Raw genomic sequence first — 18,243 nt, 5'->3', positions numbered from 1 at the left:
TTAAAATCCTGATCACACATTGAATCTAGAAAGTTAAAAAATTACTTAGTCTACATACATATGCAATAACAGGAAACATACATAAGGAATTAAGCTAGCTAATAATAATAACAGAGTGCTAATTAAGCTAGAAATTAAAATATATATGAGAAAGCATAGCATGCATCATGTAATTAAATTATACTAGGAGTGGAATGAATCATTTTCTTCAACTTCAGAGGCAGCTCCATTATTATCATCTTGATCAACACAAAGATGGTCATTAATTGCATAAGATTTGTGTCCATTTCCAAATGCCTTGATATGATCCTTAAGGGATCTCTTGTGCTTAAAATCAGAGCCACAAGAGCAATACCATCGCTTCCCACAATTCTTCTCATGAGTCCTCCAATCACCTCTCACAGCAAATGCCTTGGAACACTTCCTACAAGTGAAGGGTTTAAGTCCATGCTTTCTCTTGTAATGAGTTTGAAGGGTTCTGAAATCTTTGAGTGGTTTTGCTCTAGGGTGGTCTATGTTGTTCTTGCATCCTGCTGCACAGCAATAACATGGCAGTTTCAACATTGCTGTTGGTTGTGTTCCCCTTAGAGATTCTGGACCCTTTCTATATTGAGATCCATGCCCCCACATATGCATCTATACACACAAATTGTTTTCCTTTCATGCATTAGCTACCAATATATATGCATAACCAAAATGAGTTTAATTTTGATGTACTTTAACAAATTTTATATCATCATTTAATTAGATTAATATATTTAGATAATTTTTTATTAAATAATAAATTTAAAAATTAATTATTTTTACACTAATATTGTATGAAAATTAAAATTTAATGGAAAATGTTATAGGATAAACACTTTTGATATGAAAAATTAGTTATTTTAATTTATTTTAACTTACCACAAGCCCTAATATGATATATATAGCAGTATGCAAATAAGTTACCAATGAATGGGTGCAATGGTAAATGGTAATAATGACTTGGATGTAATAATTAGCTGAAAAGGGAAGCATGGAAGGAACCACACGCATAGAGGACTGAATTTTTAGTACTATTTATATCATCCAATATTAGGTCTCTTTGTTGTATGATGTAGGTTAATTAAGTTTAACTGTTAAGATTTTGAATAATTATTTTATTAATTATTACTCTAACATTATTATTTATAGCAGGACGCGCCTCCTTCATCAACACAGGGCCATGTTTAGGATTAAAGAAGCTAATTAGGTACAACATGGGTCATTTGCTACTAAAGAAAAGGTTTGGAAGCCCAGAAAGAGAATATTACAGCTACTTGTATTCATTTTTGTGAAACTTAATTAATTAATTCATGTTGCTGGGTTTAATTAATATATACATATTTGTAACCTCAACAGCAAAAGGAGTGTGGTAGAACAGTAGTTTAATTAGAGGTCGGTCCAGATAAAAGTGAAAAAAGGCAGTCTAAAAATTAGGTAAAGTAGAAACCCTAATTATAAGTACAGTTCCTTAGAGAAATTAATTGAAGTAATTAGTGAGTACCTGCATGTTATTGTATCTGTTGAAGGTTTTGAAGCAAAGGGGGCATGCGAACTGTGTAGGACCGATGAGGATCTGAGTAGGTGTTGGGATCCAATACTGTCCTCTGTTAATTCCATTTGACATAACATATTCAGAAGCAACAGTGATTTTTTCTTCTTCTTCATCTTCTTCTAATACTGAAGAATCTTGTACTACTACCGTGCTTTGAAGCCCTAAGTGTAGAGGCACCTTATTGTTATTGTTGTTGTGAACTTCCATGGCAGAAAATGAAGATTGAAGATCTAGTTGTTGTTGATGTTGATGTGTTGTTGTGATTGGTGGAGGATGAAAGTAATTGAAGGAATTGGTAGAAGGAGAAGAAGATGGAGAAGGAGAAGGAGAATAATTGAGATCCAAGAGAAGGAGGTTGTTAGTATTAAAGTCATTATTGGAGTTGCTGTAGGTTGAATCTGCCATGACCATTGAGATAGAGATAGAGAGAGTAGAAATAAAAGGAGGATATATATGACTATCACTGTCATCCATGATCACCTACAAATAGTAGTAGCAACCTTATTACGAGAAAAACTCAGGGTCACTATATTTCATGTGAAGTTGATAGTTAAGAGTCGTTTGATCAAATTTTAGTCATATAAGTTAAATAATCTAATGACTCTCAATTATCAACTTCACGTGAAGTTGACTACATCTGAGTTTCCACCCCTTATTATACCACTACTATTCTACACTATCAACACCAATAATATTACATAATTAATAAATATTATTATTTTAAATTAATATTTAATCAATAATTATTTATATTTATTTAGGAAAAATAAGGAATAAGGCACTTCACCCACAAAGAATTAAACTAGAAAATTATAAATTTTAAATATATTGACTTATAGAATTAAACTATAAATTTTTAATAATAAATAAAAAATTATCAATTATTGTTCATCAATTAAAAGTTACTTCTTTACATTTATTTACATAATAATTATGCTCTTTTATTATTTATTTTCTGGTAACAAATCTCTATATTTCGATTTTTTAAGGGGAAAAAATATCATTAGATTAGATGTTTATAAATTGTTGTATGTATACATTGTCGGTATATATATAGTCTGTTATAATTGTTGTAATAATAATAATAAACTAAAGTTTAACTAGTATATGGTTATTTTATTTATGAAGAGAGTTTAAAATCTCCATGTAGTTATACGTGTAAAATTAAATAATGATTGTCTCATAAGTAATTAGTACTACATACTTAATATTTAACGAATAAATTTATGCTTTTAAATATTTGGACATAATGATTAGATTTTCAAACGATAATTATTGATCTTTAATTTTATTCGATGCTTATATAATATAATGATTAAATTAAATATTCATTATATATATATTCTACGCCTATTATGTTTCATAATAATAAATAAATATGTATGTATATATTGTGGTATCTAGAAATTAAAAGAGGTGCTGAATAATATGTTCACCGACTTAACCAACATGTAGGAGAGAAAATAGAGAAGGCACAGTCACTTATCGAAATTGAAGTCTTGAAGACTATTTGCCGTGTCGTTATTACCTAAACATTCCTATTCCATTCAGTCATTCACTTAAACTAGAAACTACTACCTTGTATTGGATACAAAACAGTGGGTTATAATTGTACGTATTCCACCTAGCTACTTTACTTTCACTATTTCATAATAGTTATTTTTAATTTTTATATAAAAACAATATATTTTATAGAAAAGCATTAATAATATGTAGTATAAATATGCCGAAGTTACATTGGTATAGTTTCATCTAATTATTATACACAAAAGAAGCTGAAATAGTTTGTTTATTTGTTCTTTTTGCTCTCTTGTTTTTGTTTTGTCGTGGCTCCACCACCCGGGACTTTTCTGAATAGAATTTTTTGTATTACTAGTTATTATTATTGAATTCTCTACTTTTTCAATTTAATTACCTTCTTCCACCAGAAAACCAGCCATGCAACCTAACACATTGGAAACTGATGTTACTGTGTGATTTTGCTTCTTTGATGTGTATTACTCGTTTAGATAGAGTAAACTCTTTTTTTTTAAATTAATTATGTTAGGTATATATATACTAAAATCAACTATCAAAATTAATTATTATGTATTTGTATATAAATATATATTATTTAATTTATTTTTAATATATATTTTATATTTAATAATTAATTTTAATGGTTAATTTTAGTATACTAATAGTATTATTAAAAAGAATATATCTTTTGACAATTAAAAATACTGAATATAAATATTTACAAAAGATATTCCAATATTTACGTCGATATTAATTTATCAGTTAATAAAGATAAACAAAAATATATTTTTTTAATGTTGATATATTTCTTTTATAAGTAATGAATGATAGTAATTTTGTTAGTAGTTTACAAATTTTAGAATAAATAATGTCCATAATGAATTAATAATTTTACGGTTAATAACTTATGAAAAAGTGGAGGGGTAAGCAATTTTATTAAAATTTGGTCCATACTTAATCAGTAAAAAAATAAAAATAAACAATTATATACTATTAGATAATTTCATAGCATTAAAAATACTAATAATAACTCATTAATTACTACAAATTATAAAATTTGCCGATCCTAACCCTCTTCTTAACTTATAACATTAAAACAATATAGTTTTTTGTTCAGATCAGAAAGAACTATTAAGAATTGAACAAATAGAAAGAGAAAAAAAACACATGTATTATTATTTTAAAACAACAATGGCTAGCTAGCAATATAATAATAATAATAATAATAATAATAATAATAATAATAATAATAATAAGGCAAATAGTAATAGTAGTAGTTAATAAGTTAATAGTAGTAGTATTTCCGAGGGGAACATGCACAATGTGAATGTTTGACATGTTGGATTATTGTGATTTTCCGTTCCTAGGGAAGCAGATAAAAATTAGATAGATAGTTAGGTGGAATGTTAAAGCGGCAATTTTTCTTTGGCTTGCACGCTTTGGTCGGCTTGGCTTCCTCAAGGGACACAGATTCTGTCGGTGTCTCCCATAATGCTCACTCATTTTCTTCACTTCTAATAACATTACATGCAAATCAAAAACACCCTTCACTGATTCCATCTTCTACTATCTACTATCCATGCATCTTCCATCTTCCTTTTTCTCACACTATCTATAGTGATACGAGCTATTTTTGTTCACCGAACACACTTTGGAATTTGGAGTTTTGAAACCAATCACATGCCCAAGTTGAAATTATTTTCCAATTAGTATCTTTTCTTTTTTTTTCTCCCTAAAGATTCTTTTACCTTAACATTAAGGCTAAAGCATTAATTCAAGTTGGTACGTATTCATCAATAGTTATTGTTAGTTTGACTTAATTCTAAGTTGCTTTATCTAATATTCTCATGTTATGTATGTACCATAATTTTGCCATCTATACTTTAAATGGCATGCATGCATGTAATTTTTCTTTTCTTTCATGGATTATTTCTTTCTTTTATAAATAATAACATAATCCAATTTGAGCTATTTTTCTTCCATGTGGAGCCAAGAAAAATATCATAATTGTATAAAATATTCACTTAATTTATTTGTTTCCTTTTTTTTTGGGTATTTAACTTTTTTTTTTGTTTTCTATGATATCTATTAATTCGGCAGATCAAGTACTAATTTGCTGTGAATACAAAGATTATTTAAAGGTTTGTCGATAACCAATTGGTTGCAATATACACAAGACGGAATTCAAATCCTTAAATCTTGTTTAAGCGGACAAGTGAGCTAATAACTCAACTAACCAAAGTTGATTTAACTATTTTTTTTAGTTGAATCAACTAATTTTTTTTAAATATATGTTTACTCTTGCTGGGCTAGATCAAAAAGCAAGGCAGGCTTTAAGCCCAAAATTATATAGTGCCCATTTTCCTGCTTCAATATTTTTGTCATTTGATCAAGGTCTGAACCCAAACCGAAAGGTCTATTGTAGACCAAAAATCTCCTCTATATGAAAAAAAAGGGTTCTCTATTCAGTATTTAGTATTTACCAACAGAATGTATGTATAATAATAGTAATAATACACTATTCTTGTGGCATGTATGCGATTAGTAATTTTTGTCACTATTTTCTGGATGCTAATAAGAACTCTGCCTCGTGAAGAGGCATTTCAATTCTTATTCAACTTGTATATGAACAGTTTGTTCGTTTCATGTGCTTGTTTTACTGCTTACATGCTAATCTGATTAGAAGCATGAAAATGATTGCATGATTCTTAACTAAGTGATGTTTAGTTAGCAAGTATATCTTATCCGTGAAAATCAGAGCTTCTGTAGTTGCATTATGTATGTTATACATATTTTTTGTTAGACCATTTTAATCAAAGGCACTGGTTAGTTTAATATAGTTAGTAGATTGAATGCACTGATGTTTAGTTATGTATGTTTTAATATAGTTTAAATAAGAATCTTATTCATTGTTCTTGATGCAGATGAGAAGACAACCGGGTGAGAGAATATAAGATGAGAAGACACCACATCTAACTCAAAACCTTAAGGTGTCAAGTTAATGAGTCTCCCATCTTATAAACTCCTCACTCTTCCATGCTTTCTTTGATGTAGGACTAACTTCAACACTCCTCACAGTTGCAACACTAACAACTTTGTGGGTGAAGAACAAAAATTAACCAGATTCATTAAACAAATTGTTGAAATCACGATCCTTAACACATCTTTGGTTATATAATCACACCAATAAAGTCACCAATGATGGAAAATTTTACTATATACACATAATTTTCATAAATCAAGGGTGTGTTTGGAAGTAGATATAGTTACAGCAATGGATCTTTCTAGAAAGACCATGTTGCGCACATGGCTAAATTACATTTAGGCCCTTGGTGCAACCCTTTGATCAGTATCAGGTTGCTTCCACAATTCCATGGCTTGCTTGCTAGTGCTCACTTAGTGCGGTTTTTTCATTTCTTCTGTGCAGGTTTATAAGAAACACTTTGATGTATTATTGTATAGTCTACTTGACTGATTTCATGTTAAAGCTAGCATTAGTCTTAAATAATCTTAATGGGCCATTTCTTTTTTAACTTTCTTGAAGCTCCATCTTTTAATTTTGGATTAGCTAATAGATGTCATTTTTCTCTTTATTTTTGCTGTAAGTATTGGATACCAAATAGGTGGGGTCCCTTCTTTATCCTTAACACTTTATTTTTGAAATAACAAAGATTACTTGTTCATAAAACCAACTCATATTCTTTACATACATACCTTGCCTTAACTAGAGTAATTAAGTAGTTGATTATCATTCATTGTGTTGTATTCTAGTCTTGGCATGATTGTTAAATTACAATTACAATGATATAGGTGATAATTAATATGGCATTGGAATACATAACACCTGGTTGAGTGGTTGATAATTATTTTACTTATTAGTGTAAATATTAAGCATCTATGCCAGTCTTATTATATAAATTTTTTCATTCGAAACATGTTACATTATGTAATTTTAAATTCAAGCGTGATTCTTATGAAACCTAACCACGATTCTCAACAGTTTATTTTAGCTCTCTTGTCTTGTTATCCATGGAATAATAACAAGTTATATATATTTTCCTTAAACAGAAAGAGAGCAGAAGCAGAGGATGATGATTGATGTGGGTTCATGTAAACTATGTAAGGTCGTTTTCTCTAAAATGTTGTATGGCATGTGACATAAAATAAAATGTGCAATGTAAAAAAAAAAAAGAACAAAATGAGACCCTTCACCTTTGTGAACAAGGAGTGAATCTCTTTTATTCATGACCAGCCGAATAACAAAGAAAGAAAGGGGGTACCGTAGCTTATTATTATGATTATTATAATTATTAATTATGAATGATACTTTTATAGTGGCTTCACTTCACTTGCACGCCAGGGTTTTGGATCATTCGCTTCTCAATTATGTTATCCCTGATTCCCCTCCTCACATGCCTGACAGCCTTTTCCTTTTGTTCCTTCTCGCAGGTCTCTCATTACTTATTTTTGCTACAAATTAATTAAAGTCTAACAATATAAATTACTCTTAGTTTAGAACAAGATTGTTGTTCTACTTGGAGGAAAGTAGAGGAGAATTTTGTTGGTTGGTTCCTAACAAAAGCAGAGTGGTTTGGTTTTGGTCACCTCTATCCAACTAAATATAAGAGTAGAAATCACCTATTTCCAAACTCAGCCCAACAACTAGACTTGTCCCTTGCAATAATAATATTACTACTAAAGTATATTTGATTATTATACATAAGTAATACGCGACATAGAAATCATAATATTCTACGTACCTATTGTGGAGATTTAAAAAATAAAATCAAAGGGGGAAAAAAGAGAGGACACATCTTCCAATTTCCTTTCCCTTTTTTAATAACAAAAATATGTAAAGAATGCTTAAAATGATTCAATGTTCTGATAGTATTGTACTTAACTAATTATGATATTAAATTAAATGCTTCCTGACAATATATATTGAAATTATTACTAATAAAATAAATTAAATGAATAGAGTCCATTCATTCATCCAATAATGGGAGCCACTTAAAAAAGGTCTTTTTTTATTTTTTTAAATAATTAAAATTTAATATATATAATCGATAAAATTGTATTATTTTTATCTAAATTAAATCAAATAAATTGATTTGCCCAAAAATCAATAAATCAAACATTGAATCGATCTAAATTAATATTCTTTTATATAATTTTATATAAAAGATGACTACAATAACTTTATTATAAAAAATGACTAAAATATTTATATATATATATATATATTAATTTTAAAAATTTTAAATTCTAATCCTATAACGGTAAAAAAAAAAAAGAATTAAAATTTAGAATTATCAAAATTTATAAAAATAATAATTATAATAATAATATTTTAATTATTTTTTATAATAAAAATATTATAATTATTTTTTATAAAAAATATTAATTTAGACTAATTTAAAATATAATTTATCGATTTTTTAGCCAAATTAATTTATCTAATCTAATTTTAATAAAAATAATATAATTTAATTAATTATATATATTAAATTTTAATTATTAAAAAATATCTTTAAAAAAATATTTTAAACGTGGCGCCCTCCAATAATATCACATTATTTTGGCAACCCAAATGGAGAGAATATTTCTATCCTTTAATTAATTTTTTTACAACATATTTAATAAAAAAAATCCGCAAGGGGTTGGAAAACAGGTGCGATGCAGGTGATCACTGTCTATCTAACGGAGTTGGCGTGTTGCTGAAACCAGCACCACTGTGTGCGTAAAGCAGCACACCACAGGAGGGGGAGAGAGAGAGAGAGAGAGAGAGAGAGAGAGAGAGAGAGTTACAAAACGAGTGTGTGACGAAGCCATTTCACCATTTTCACTTCTCTCACCAAGTCACCAAGCAACGAAACCGAGATCAAGGTATCTAACATTTTCATTATCCTCTCTCTCTCTCTCTCTCTCTCTCTCTCTCTCTCTCGCAGCTTCTTCAATCTCATTCCATTGTTTATTTCGTTACCTTTTCACGCGATTATCGTTCTTGATCTTACACTGTTTTCTCGTTATTGATCCGTAAAGGAGCATTGCATTTTCAGCTTCTGTTGCAATCGACGCAGCTGCCGGATTTCTCTGCCTCGATTCCCGCATTTGCGTCGCGTTTAGCAGGTGGCTCCACTCTCTTGGCTCTTTTTGCCGTGTTTAGTTTCAGCCGAATTAATGACAGCGGATTTGAAGTTTGTTTAGGAGATATAATCTCGTTGTTTTGCTTGCATTTTCTACTGGATCAGATGCCACAACAATTTCCTTTTCAGTGTTTCTGTCTGTGTATTTTCAATTCTTCATTGATGAATCTTCGTGCCTTCCCGAGAGATCTCGGTATATTATTATTTCAGAAAAAAAAATATGATCCTACGCTGCATTTTTTTTAAGAATCCAATTAGCGAAAAATTGTATTCAATTTGCATTTATTATATATATATATATATATATATTAAAGCATGATTTTGGTTTTGGTGGAGTTTTGTCAGCTTCATTTGTACTAATGCGCTTTTTTTTTTCACTTAGTTTTTTGAGCTGTTTGATTAGGAATGCAGATTTTAGAAAAAAGTGATGTGAGCAAAACAAGTGGAATTAACATTGGAGGAATGGCTTTCTGACAATTGTCTTCTTATACATGCTGAATATATCTGTATGACTTTTTTTGGGTGCAGGTTAACAATTTAGGAGTAGCTGTCTCGTGTTAGTTATCTTCAAGTTTTATTGATGAATCTGTGAATATTAAATTTGTGTATGTAATTTAATTAATTAATTTGTTAATATTAATACAAATTTTGTTGTGTTCTACTGTTTCTGCACCTCATTGTCTTTGCTCTGCTTAATGTTAATTGCTGGGGATTCATTCCGCAGACTAGTTGTGTTGTCTGGCTGAAAGGATCCAAAATGAGTTGGAATCCACACATGGAAATCCACCATTACAATAACATCAGCTATCCCTATAGTACAGCAGGAAGCTTTATTGAATATTTCGAAGGTCTCACATATGAACATGTCAATTTCATCTTTTCTGGTGCATCACATGCTCAGGTGCCTGCAAAGATTTCTGTTCTATTTAGCATTTTATGTCTTTGTTTTGGTGGAAATTGTTGCACATTTCTTGTTTCCATTATATAGATCTGCTGGAAATACCCTGCTCTGTTTCACATTTTGTCTGCAAATTATTTTGATATCCTTTTGGTATTACTGGAAATCTATTAGAAAGTTCCATAATATTCGAGTTGAATTAAAATGGTATTCCATTTATATTCCAGGAAAGTTCATACCCTTCAACTACAAGCTTTTATAAGTTTGGACTTTCTGAACCTGACAGCACTTCATACTATCGTTATAATCATGGTTATGATGTAAATCATCATCATGAACCACTGGTTGACGAATATAGGAGGCCTTTGGAAAACTCAACGACTGTCAATGAGCATACTGCAGCTGTAAATACAGAATGGGGAGAAGGGGTAAACAATACCACACGAGACAATTCTATTGAGTGTATGTTCCTGAGTTTCATTTGAAGATAATTTTCATATGAAACAGATAGATTTAGATCCTCTGCCTATGCTTTGTTTAGCTGATAAAAGAGATTGAAATCAGTTAAATGAGTAATCCCACTTTTGTAATCCATCCGGTGGTTTTCTAAAGTTTTTTTTTGTCTCTTCTGTTCCAGGTCCACGAAGACATCATAGTAATTCCAATGATTATCAGGTATTTGCCTTCAAAAGTCCTGATTTATTTAGTGTTAACTCCTGTGATTGTGTTAGAAATTTGTGCAGTTACCTTTAGCTTTCCATCTCTGAGAAGCACAATGAAAGATATCTAAGCAGTTTTGCCATGTTTTACAGGTTGTTTGGCAAGACAGTATTGATCCTGACAACATGACCTACGAGGTTGGATTGAGATTCTCATATTATGATCTTTATTGGCTTAATTTACTTCTTAAAACACAGCTACTATATCTCTGGTTTTCTTAGGGTTAATGTTCTTGATACGTATAATAGTTAATCTTGCAATTAGAAATGTTGACTGCAGTTAGAAAACTGTGTCGATAACAACTAAAGTAAAGGAACATTAGTTTAGAAAATGATATTAACAGGGACTAAGTTTTGTCCTCCCAAATGGGTCACTAATATGGATCAAATGATTCCAGTGTCCTATCATGAATCATGTTTCCATTTAAGCCATATTTGAAAAATTTCTCAAGTGCAAATGTGGCTTTGTTTTCCCCCCATTTCCCTGCCTTAAGATCATATTATTTATTACAGGAACTACTTGAATTAGGTGAAGCTGTTGGAACCCAAAGCCGTGGTCTTACCCAAGAGCAGATTTCGATGCTTCCAGTTTCAAAGTACAAGTGTGGGTTCTTCTCAAGGAAGAAGTCGAAGGATGAGAGGTAATATTGGTGTTTTTAGAGTTTCAAAGCAATTGCTGCTGTTATTATCCATTTATGTCTTACTGTCAAATATTTGTTTCAGCTTTATATTTTTAACTTACTCCTGTTCTTCGGTTATTAACTTCTTTTTAACAATTCAACTTCCCTCTGGGGTAAATCGATGTTAAGCTTATTCTTTGGATTAATATTAATCACATATGCCTTTTTCTTTGCCAAACTACTAATTTCTATAGTTATATATATTATGGGGTAAAAAGGGACAAGGTGCATATCCTCACTGGAAGAGGAAATTTATATTATTCCACGAACTTATAGATTCTTGTGATCTTAAAAATACTAAGGTCATTGAGAACAAATTTACTATGGATCATAGTCCTAAAATCTAATACATCCTGTATCATAATCTGTGAATGAGAACAAAATGCTTACTCAAATGAGTAGTCAGCTCCTTTTAACTGATAGTGACTATTATCTGCTAATTTGTTGATCTAACACATTGTCCGGTTTAGGTGTGTGATTTGCCAGATGGAGTATAAAAGAGGGGACAAGCGGATCACTTTGCCTTGTAAACATCTCTATCATGCTAGTTGCGGGACCAGATGGCTTAGCATCAATAAGGCAAGATACTCATCATGAACTTGATACTTTTAGTTCTTGTTCTGGTGACAAACACTGTATTTGGCATCCACTGAAATTCATATGATTTTAAACTCTGTTTTTCTTCTGCATGTTTTTTCAGGCTTGTCCTATATGTTACAGGGAAGTGTTTTAGCCAACAGAAATAACCTCGGACAAATTTGTAGAAGTAACCTGCATATGATTCTATTCTCCTTTAGTCTGGGGTCTTTCATAGAAATACATTTATTTGTTTCCTTTTTTCCTTAGTGAGACGAATCATTACTTGGTTTAGGGGAAAAAAAATGCAAAGATAGCTTTGGCGTGGGTCATAATCCCAAAGTTTTATAAAATATTATGGGACGATTGACAATTTGACATGCATCGTGTTGTATTGGATAACCTGGATTTTATGGTTTGTTTTTGTATAACTTTTTAGTGTGCTTATATTCACGTACTTATTGTCAACTGCTTAATAAGTGTGTTTTTGTTGAAGGGATCGGTACATCACTTGAAATTGCATGATGTATCCCGTATCCACCAATTTTATGACATTATTTAAACTTCTATCGATCAGGGTAGTTACATCATTGGACAAAGAAGTGATTAACTTTCCTGCGCTTTAATCAGTCTTTATGATAGTACAATCATTGGAGGTAAAAGCTACATTTTGTGCTGGCATCAAGCATTTGCATTTGGACAGACTTAAATCTTGTACATATAGTTTGATGACATAGTCGAAGTTGTTTGCTCTAGATAGAGATGCTTGTATTGTATCTCTGATTTTAAAAAAACATATGAAGTAACTAATGTTTCACGCTGGCACTTTAGTTGTTATTTGCTAATAATCAGAGTTCATTTCTAATTTATAGGATCAAAGACTGTAGACTCTGGTTTTTTCATTCCTCTTGGTGTTGTTCTGATTTGCAATTATGTATTAATGGGACTCACAAGTGTATGTATAGATGGACGTTATACTGTTCAGGGTCATTACATTACACTCTGCATATAAACAACGAAAAATCTCATCCCAGTTCATCAAGTGGACCAAAATATAGTAATATCATAGCGGGAATGAGGTTAATGACTCGATCTTATAGCTGAAAAGACAATCGATGATAAAAACATGTGAACGTGGAAATTCGTTTTCATACGAAATTGATAGTCGAAAACTGTTAAATGACAATTTAATTAAATTTGTCAAATTATCTAATAGTTTTTTTATTGTCAATTTCACATGAAACAATTACATGAACTGCACGTACGTTTTTATCCATAAATTATTTATACTTCACTTCAATTGCTTTAGTGCTTCAACCAGCTCATGTAACTCCTTGGAGGAGCTTCCACTGCCACCGACAGCCTTAATAGCTTCCTCTCTCAATGCTTTTGACCTTTCCTTTTGGATGCTATCCGCACCCATGGACTGATGTATGACCCGACCCAGATCATCCGGGTCAAACAGAGAATCTGCCCCATCAGATACCATCACAGCAACTCCCATAACCTCCACCAACCACCATGCATTAACAAATTGGTCAGCCTCCATTGGCCATCCGAATAAAGCAACCCCAGCTGCTACCGCCTCCAACACTGAATTCCACCCACAATGGCTCAGGAACCCACCCACAGCTCGATGACCCAAAATGCTCACTTGTGGAGCCCATCCCCTCACAAGTAGGCCCCGACCCAAAACCCGATCCTCAAACCCATCCGGCACTGACCCGTACCCTTTCTCCACGTGCTCTGCTGTGGTTGCCTCCTTCACCACCCAAACGAATCGGGTCCCTGACCTTTCCAACCCGGCCGCCAAGGCCTCCATGAGCTCCTTCCTCAACAGCTTTTGACTCCCAAAGCACACATACAAAACCGATCCATCTTCCTCACACCCATCAAGCCACTCCAAAACATTACCGGATCCGGTATTCGGGCTCCGATCGACACGATTAAACCCGCCACCAACTCCAATCAAACACAAGGGGCCCACCCCAAAAACCCGCGAATGTCCCATTATTTTGCTCACGTGCTCCAAATATGGACCCTCCAGCGCACGTGACGTGTTGAATATGTAACCCCAACTTTTGGTCGTGTTAGCGATCATGCTCTCCCTCACGAACTCTGATTCCGATTCCGATTCTTTATAGAGTCGTAGAAGCGACGGAAGGTGCTCGTTCCTAAACGACGGGGCTCCGAGCAGGTCAGGGAACTCCACCACCGGACGGGCTCTGAGTGCCGGCGCCTCCGGCCAGGTGCGGTGGAAGATGATGGCCAAGAGAGCGGAGCTGGACTGAAAGGCGATTCTCTTGATACCGAGTTGGTCAGCGAGTTGGTGAGTCCAGCCAAGGAAGAAATCGGAGATAAGAGCCACAGGGGGGTTAGTGTGGGTCCTACAACACTCAATGATTGGAGTTTGGAGTTTAGAGAGGGCGTTGATGAAGGGGTAATTTCCAATGTTACCAACATCGCGGACGTGTTCTACACGCGCCGGAAGGGTAGGGTGAGAAGGGAAAGGGAGTGTGAGTGTACGGATGGTTGTTGGGTGGGTTGTTAAGAGGGGTTTGAGGATTGGGAGGTTGTTCGGTGTGATTATTATGGTTATGATTAGACCTCTTAGAGCTAAATTGTGGGTGAGGTCTAGGAGTGCTAGGATGTGGCCTTGAGCTGGGTATGGGAACACCAGGATGTGAGTGTTGTTACTGTTGACGGAAGAACAAGACATGTCTTCGTTTTTTTCTTTTTTTATTGCTTTGTGGTGTGTAAAGAATTGAATCGAGGTTTGTCTGCCGATGAGATGAAGAATGAAGTTTATCATAATAATAACTAATAAGCAGTGATTGGACTGCATAGGATTATTGGGTCAATCATTATTGTCTGCGGAACTTTTCAAGATAAGAAAATTCAAGTGGGTACCGGGTCGGTTAGGGCCAGGGGTTCTTTGTTTATGGTCTGGGCGGATCTGTTAGTCCAAGTTTCTGTCCAAAAATAAAAAATAAAAATACAAATTTAATAAGAGAAAATTATCATTTTTATTCGAGTAAATATCCAATTCGATCTTTGTTCATTTTTACGAAAGACAAAGCGATTTCTATTAAAGAAAAGAGACACTTCGATCCTCAACCTTTTTATTTTGGGATAATATGATTTCTATTAAAAAATTCATTAAACAATAACAAAAATTAGTTTTGTAGGAATTTTATTTGTATGCTATGGAGGTTTTAAACCTCCACAAACTATTAATAGATTTGTTTTTTAAAAATTTCTTTTTCAATGGTGGTTAAGTGAAGACAAATAATTGGTGAAAATGATGTCGCAAAAAAAAGTAATTGTAGTACAATATCTTTAAAAGGAAAAAAATAACATCTAATAAGAAATGAAAGAAGAGAACTTTAATATTGATAATATTGATATTGGTGATGATAATGGTAGAGGAGATAATGATGATGATAAAATATGGTTACACAATAAAAATAATAGAAGTAGGAGTGATAATAATGAAGATGAAAAAGGTAGTGGTAGTAGTGGCACTAATTAGTTATATTGTTGAAAAAAAATTTGTGGGAGTTTAAAACATCCACAAAATACAAATAAAATCCCCACAAAAATAATTTTTGTTATTATTTAACTATTTTTTTAATAGAGGGATCGTATTGTCCCAAAATAAAAAGGTTAAAGACCGAAGTGTCTCTTTTTTTTAAAACATGGATCGCTTTATCCTTTGTGAAAATGGACAAAGACCGAATTGAGTTTTTACTCTTTTTATTCATACAAATTGAAAGCATTGATATATCTATACATAAAAAAAGAAATTATTATTTATACTAATGAAATATAGATTTTGTACAATAAAATTATCCAAATACTAAAAAATTATCTAAAAATCTCAAATTACTCTTATCTTTATCACTACTATTATCATCTCTTTCTCTTCGCATTTCTTTTTTTATTTTTCTAATTTTCTATTTTTCTCATTTCCACCCCTCTTCACAATGGACTTCCGTCGCCGGCTTTTCCTAATATTACTGCAGCGACCAAAAGATCCACAATTACCACCATTACACTTTTTCCTCTACCTCCCAAGGCCTCCGACGCCCTCCTACTTTCGACCTGCTTCGTCGAAAAGCAAATCCTATCTCTGCTTCCAAAAATCTTGAATTTACTGGACTCTCTAAAACACTGTCACGCAACCTCCATCAGTCATAACGACTTCAATACACCAATCATTAGCACCGTTGCACGACCTCCATCATCCACAACGAGCAGATGTTGCAAAGCGCGAGGACGCGGTCTCCGATGAGGATTGGATTCCATGGCTTCGCAAAAAGATTGGAAGAGAATTTTATCTACTGGTGGTTGTTGTCGCCGGAGAACTAGAGGGCGAGCAGTTTGCTAAGGACCATCACCGATGACTTCATAACGCCTGGTTGTGGAATGGTACTCTTCAGACCCTTCATCCTTTCTCTCATTTTCTATTACCCCTTTATCATTGTTGTTGGTGCTGTTGTTGTTGTTAGAGAATGTGAAAAGGAATAGAGACGAAATGGTAGACTTGCACCTTGTGAATTGAATTTGTGGCCTTAGATCTGTTTCTTCTGTAATGATGTGGTTGCACTGGTTCAATTAATTTATGGTTCTTCTCTATTTGATGTGTTCTGCTACTGTTATTGGTGCAACAATACACATGTTTCACACACACACACACAGAGAGAGAGAGTAATATAATGATAATTCAGATGATAATAAGGGTAATTTTGAGTTTTTAGGTATGCAGATGATGATAAGGGTAATTTGAGGTTTTTAGATAATTTTTTAGTGTTTGAATAATTTTGTTGTGCGGAACCATGTTTCATGGATACAAATAGTAATTTCCTTCTTCTATGGACAAATGTGTTAGCGTTTTCAACTTTCGTAGGTAAAAATGATAGTTGACTCATTTAATAATCTTTTATGGTCATTGCTATCGTTGGCCTCCTCTTCTCTCGTCGAACTTGACATAAGCTACAATAGGATCACCTCCTTGTCTTGTAAGAATCTAGTTTTTGATAAATAGATTTTTTTTGCTATTTTAAAATCTATCTTACAAAATCCTGAATCCCGGCCCAGTAAAAAATAGTGAGGCAGATCCAATGGTTAAAAAAAACAAAATTTAAAAAAAAACTTAAATAAAAAAGACCATTAATAACGTCAAAATTTACTTTATGAGAGTAATTAATCTCCCTAAGTCAAATTTGACTAGTTGGTATTAAATATTAGCTTAACATTGATTTATTTTTCTCACTAGAGACTTTTAAACCCGAAAACACTTTTAGTGATGGTTTGCGTGCGCTGAGAAAAACTCTAGTAACTGAAAGTCTTAGAATCAATGGTAAAAATAATTTCTACCCAACTAAATGTGTCTCAAGAGTTATGTAAGCCATCCATTCATGATTTACTTTTTTAAGAATAAATATTAGCCATTAATTATTTTACCGCACGGTAAAAGTTACTCGAACTGAATTTCTAGCTAGTATTTTGCAAACAACTACTAAAGATCTCGAATCCTCTTGCTTGTTTTCAAAGCAACACGCCCCTCTCTCAGCCTCTAGGCTGAGATTATCTCAGTCCCTCATCCCTCTCTACTGTGTTTTCAACTCCGAGTAACTAACTGCAGTTAATTGCTAATAAGCTTGACATGCAAGTGCAGACAAAGCTTCGTCGTTTTCACGCCCCTTCTTCATTAAAGCCCAGCCCTTGACCACGAAAATTTCAGACTCTGTTACCATCATAAATTCAGCAGGACTGTGATTTATTATTTAAGAAAGCATTGGTCACAAAATTCACAAACACTTTATGCATTTTATTACTTTTTACCTTGTTTTAGAGTGAGAAAATGAGAGTAAATTCTGTATTACTCCTCTATATCCTAATCCTTATTCCTTATTGTTCATACATTCTTCTTTAAGTGTTTTTCAAGGAATCAAGCCATATCAACACAAACCTTTGCCTGTTTTCGGTAATTCTTGTGTTTATATCGAAATTTTGGTAAGGTAGACTCTTGTTCCTTCTCTTTTTTTTTTCAACAGTAGACATGATAAATTTTTACTCTCTTTCATGTATAGAAAACTCCTGTTGAAGCACCCATAGAACACAGCTA

General features: G+C 32.6%; 3 protein-coding genes across 6 annotated transcripts; 1 reads left to right on the top strand and 2 right to left on the bottom strand.

Annotated features, from left to right (window-relative positions):
- Positions 1-33: 33 nt before the first annotated feature.
- On the bottom strand, positions 34-2,029 carry LOC112788841 (zinc finger protein WIP2). Its single transcript, XM_025830480.3, has 2 exons — positions 1,526-2,029; positions 34-636 (listed from the first exon to the last, which is right to left on the bottom strand). Exons 1-2 carry the CDS (start codon positions 1,985-1,987, stop codon positions 184-186), a joined length of 915 nt encoding a protein of 304 aa, XP_025686265.1. The 5' UTR covers positions 1,988-2,029; the 3' UTR covers positions 34-183.
- Positions 2,030-8,756: 6,727 nt separating this feature from the next.
- On the top strand, positions 8,757-12,589 carry LOC112788840 (E3 ubiquitin-protein ligase BIG BROTHER). Of its 4 annotated transcripts, none has more exons than XM_025830477.3 (10): positions 8,764-8,980; positions 9,154-9,223; positions 9,769-9,845; positions 9,965-10,141; positions 10,366-10,600; positions 10,776-10,813; positions 10,951-10,995; positions 11,371-11,498; positions 12,008-12,116; positions 12,238-12,589. In XM_025830477.3, the coding sequence occupies exons 4-10, from the start codon at positions 9,998-10,000 to the stop codon at positions 12,268-12,270; spliced, it is 732 nt and encodes a 243-aa protein (XP_025686262.1). In that variant the 5' UTR covers positions 8,764-8,980; positions 9,154-9,223; positions 9,769-9,845; positions 9,965-9,997; the 3' UTR covers positions 12,271-12,589. The 4 variants fall into 4 exon arrangements, with proteins under 4 accessions (XP_025686259.1, XP_025686262.1, XP_025686260.1 ...); XM_025830475.3 differs by having other exon boundaries at positions 9,137-9,223; XM_025830474.3 differs by lacking the exon at positions 9,769-9,845 and having other exon boundaries at positions 8,757-8,980; positions 9,137-9,223.
- A 715-nt stretch (positions 12,590-13,304) lies between these two features.
- On the bottom strand, positions 13,305-15,155 carry LOC112788839 (UDP-glycosyltransferase 89A2). Its single transcript, XM_025830473.3, has one exon. It carries the CDS (start codon positions 14,956-14,958, stop codon positions 13,405-13,407), a length of 1,554 nt encoding a protein of 517 aa, XP_025686258.1. The 5' UTR covers positions 14,959-15,155; the 3' UTR covers positions 13,305-13,404.
- Positions 15,156-18,243: the final 3,088 nt, after the last annotated feature.

The sequence above is a fragment of the Arachis hypogaea genome, chromosome 3, assembly GCF_003086295.3.
Source record: "Arachis hypogaea cultivar Tifrunner chromosome 3, arahy.Tifrunner.gnm2.J5K5, whole genome shotgun sequence".
Classification (NCBI taxonomy): Eukaryota; Viridiplantae; Streptophyta; class Magnoliopsida; order Fabales; family Fabaceae; genus Arachis; species Arachis hypogaea.
Note: the sequence above shows the minus strand (reverse complement) of the source record. Positions and strands in the feature narration are given on the sequence as shown.

Excerpts from the sequence above, each read along its gene's own strand:
- LOC112788841 (XM_025830480.3), bottom strand. The coding sequence starts at position 1,987 with ATGGTCATGGCAGATTCAACCTACAGCAACTCCAATAATGACTTTAAT. Across the intron at positions 637-1,525 it reads ACAGATACAATAACATGCAG|ATGCATATGTGGGGGCATGG; the intron begins GTACTCACTAAT and ends TTGTGTGTATAG.
- LOC112788840 (XM_025830474.3), top strand. The coding sequence starts at position 9,998 with ATGAGTTGGAATCCACACATGGAAATCCACCATTACAATAACATCAGC. Across the intron at positions 10,142-10,365 it reads CTGGTGCATCACATGCTCAG|GAAAGTTCATACCCTTCAAC; the intron begins GTGCCTGCAAAG and ends TTTATATTCCAG. Across the intron at positions 12,117-12,237 it reads GATGGCTTAGCATCAATAAG|GCTTGTCCTATATGTTACAG; the intron begins GCAAGATACTCA and ends ATGTTTTTTCAG.
- LOC112788839 (XM_025830473.3), bottom strand. The coding sequence starts at position 14,958 with ATGCAGTCCAATCACTGCTTATTAGTTATTATTATGATAAACTTCATT.